The following is a 3,496-nucleotide window of genomic DNA, read 5'->3' as shown; positions in this document are numbered from 1 at the left end:
CCAAATCCCCTCACACTTCGCCCCCACGGCACCACCCATGGGCAGTATGTATGTACTCACTTGCCAATTGCTGACTCTGCAACAACAGCTGTGCCAAAAGCTGCGTATCGAAGGCCGACGACTGAACGGTGTTCTGGTACTCATCCTCGCTACTGCTGTAGCCATGGTGGCTGTGCCATTCGGCCGAGCGCTGACGTCGCATCTGGTCGCCGCCGCCGCCGCCGAAGTAGTACTCGCTGGCACTGCCCCCGCGCTTGCGGCCAATTGTGCCCGAATGGCTGGACATGCTGCCAATGCTGGTGTTAGTCTGCTGCTTAATGCTGCGGTATGTGTAACTACCGTGCCACTGGTGTGTCCTTAACTGCCCTCTCTGATTTAAATACGTTTACTGCGCGGCAACTGGAAATGACTAAATTTGATTTATATCTCTGTCATTCCACATTTGCTCCAACTGACCACAGCCGTTGCCATATTCTCGTCCACTTTTCCCTGCGCTCTTCTCCGTCTCCGTCTCTGTGGTGTCGCTTGCCACGTGGCGGAGCTGGAAAGATAAGATAGGAGAAACGAACAGTTAATATGGGCAGGAGCAGTGTAAATAATACTTGTATTCGTAAATGGCACAGAGATATCAAGAGATTTATTTCAGCAATGTTTCAAACTTCTTCATTTAACTGTATCATAATATAATTTGGAATTTGCTTGCATTAATCCCGCGATCCCGAAAAATTTTAAATATAGAATGAATAGTAAGAACTTGTTTATGAATTTGAAGTATGATTTTTGTAAAAGGCCGTTTTGCCCATGATAAAAATATAAATAGTAAGGCAGAACCGCTGAGAGGAACTTTTCTTGATGTTTCCAAGCAATTTAATTTTAAAATTTATTCACAAACTCACACACACATTTTCATTTTCAATCTCAATTTTGAACATTTTAAGGGCCTTATTCTGTATTCGTCTGCAGACGACAACCTCTCTGATTGCGATTGTAAACTCTATCGGTCGGCTTCGTCTTGCTTTTCATACATTACGTTGCAATGGTCTCGGTTGCGTTTAAACCGGTTAAAATGATGCCGCCGGACTAATTTTTGAAGCATTCCTCTGCAGACGAATCGTTCGTGTTGCCTATCGTTCGTGATACAGAATAAGGCTGTAAGTTTTGTTATTTTAAATTTTGTATGGTTTTAAACAAGGCGAATTCATATAAGGTGGTATCGTTTCAACAAATACAACAATTACTTGTATTTCGCTTTTGCTTTTAGCGGGTCATTGTCAAATTTCAGCAATTCATCTCTGAATGAAAAAGGGCGACAGAAAAAGCGAACACTCTCACGTTTTCACTCACTCACTAGCAAAATATAAAATTTTGACAATCAAACGCTACTCACAGCTGATTAAACTACACCACCTTATATAAATTCGTCTTGGTTTTAAAATGCTGGCAAACTTGGCAAAAAAATCATGGCCGGCGAATTGAGAGAACGGCTCCACCTTCCTATATTTTTATCATGGTGTCAAAACCAATTAACAAAAAACTTGAAACTGTACTTTTAAAATTGCAGCGTGGGCCTTTTTTTGTAGAAGATTTAAATGAATGTACTCATAGCGTCGCTAAAATAAACGAAACAGACAGTTTTAAGGAAAAGTTGCATACGTTTTTAAATCAATCTACCCAAACTTCCTCAATTCGGAAAACTTATAATTTATCCGAGGTAAGGGAGGAGCCATTGCCCTCACATGGCTTATGACGTTACGTTTTGACATAAAATTAAATTAAATCATATAGCGTTGACAGTCACTTTTTTATAAAATCATTTTGTCGTATGTAACATTTTCACGTTAAATGCTGGCCAGCTGTACTACAAATCACACACACACACAGCAAGTAAGAAAAAAGCTGAAATTGTTGAAGTTATTTTTTGCTCGTATGCAAAAAATTTATTCTAATACACCTGAGATATAAATTAATAAATAAAAATCAACAAAATATTAAACAATTTGTCAATAATAGTTGCCTTAGCACATGCGACTATCCATTGAATAGGATTGGTGTGATTTTGTCGTATGTACCATACAGTTTGTCACATAGGACAATATTTTAACAAGTAATCAATTCCATCAAACTGTATGAACATTTTTTCATATGTGAAAATTTTCGTCACATAAAACAAAATGTTAACCGAGTGGCTTGCGAACTTGCAAATACGATAAAATTTTACTCACTATCTCGGTAACTAAAGGAGATATCCAAAAACTGATAACACCAATCGACAGATCTTATTTAAAAAAATAAAACTGCATCTTTTTTAATAAAAATTGTCAAAATTATGAATTTAAAAAATGTATTATTTTAAAATTTGCCTGTATTAATAAATATGCGATTTTTACAATCAGTTCATATTCATAAAAGTTACATCTCAGGGTGACTAGGAAAAGAAATTTTAAAAATATATATTATAAATATCAAGTTCTTGTGTGCTGGAAAAGAACTTATTTCTAAAACTATAAATTCATTACAAATAGCGCTTTCTTTTCTCGAATAATGTTTTCGTATTCTTTTCTCAGTATCTTCACATTCATATTGCGTGCTCTTTCTTCAAAATGTTGCACTCTGATAATATTGCCATATAAAAAGGTGACATTGTTTTCGGGAAAAGAAAACGCCATAAGTAACTATAGACTCTATTTGGCTTACTAATTAAAAGCTCCAAGGATCAAGAAAGAGCATTTCACTTTTTATGAAATACATATACAAACATAGAAGGCAAAATATTTAAATTCACTTCCGAATCCGACGCCCCTTTCGAAGCTTTGTTGTGTGTGTGTGCGTGTGTGTGTATTTGCTCTCGTGGCACAACACAGGTGGCACGAATGGCAACAGCTCGCCTGTGTCCGAAATTAAAATGAATATTAATTTTTTAGCAAGGATATGCCGACAGGCGACAGGCAGACCAACCTGAACAGGAGTAGCACTTAGCACTTAAGTGGTCGCTTTTAATTTGAGCAGTCCATGCTGTACATAGACGCCCACCATAGCCGCCCAGGATGTTAGAAGCTGGTCGGTGTGCCGAAAGAGCTCACAAGGTAAGTGTTTGATTTTTGCAGAGGTTGGGGCATACAACGATTTGAACATTTTGTATTATTGCTGAATATAAATATTGAGTTGTTAAAATTTATGGCCATCGCTGAAGGTTAATTTTGGATGTGGTCAATTCATCAATTCGCAGCTGTGAATGATTGATATTTCTGACAAATTTCATGAAACTTGAACAGTTATCGCAGCTTGTAAATTATTTGAAGCCTCAATACTCGAGGGGCTTATGTTGGTTAGTGGATTTTATTTTTAGGATGCTGAGGAAAAACATATTCTTACAAACCTTATACCAAATTGTTTAAGATATGTGAGGCCAATAAAGTTTCTGTATTTTAAATTGCATACACAAACATATCTGACTTAGCGAATCAAATTTATTTTAATTTTCTGCGTTTTTTTTTTT

General features: G+C 36.9%; 1 protein-coding gene across 1 annotated transcript in view; it reads right to left on the bottom strand.

Annotated features, from left to right (window-relative positions):
- The window catches only part of LOC118732419 (teneurin-a-like), a gene marked incomplete in the record, with an annotated part of 439,680 nt that overhangs the window by 335,437 nt on the left and 100,747 nt on the right, over window positions 1-3,496 (bottom strand). Inside the window, 1 exon segment of the mRNA XM_036461555.1 lies at window positions 61-541. Coding sequence (XP_036317448.1) covers window positions 61-286 — 226 coding nt within the window.

The sequence above is a fragment of the Rhagoletis pomonella genome, unplaced genomic scaffold (genome assembly GCF_013731165.1).
Source record: "Rhagoletis pomonella isolate Grant_MI unplaced genomic scaffold, Rhpom_1.0 Rhpom_scaffold_00002, whole genome shotgun sequence".
Lineage (NCBI taxonomy): Eukaryota > Metazoa > Arthropoda > Insecta > Diptera > Tephritidae > Rhagoletis > Rhagoletis pomonella.
The sequence above is the reverse complement of the archived record's forward strand: the minus strand, read 5'-3'. Positions and strand labels throughout refer to the sequence as shown.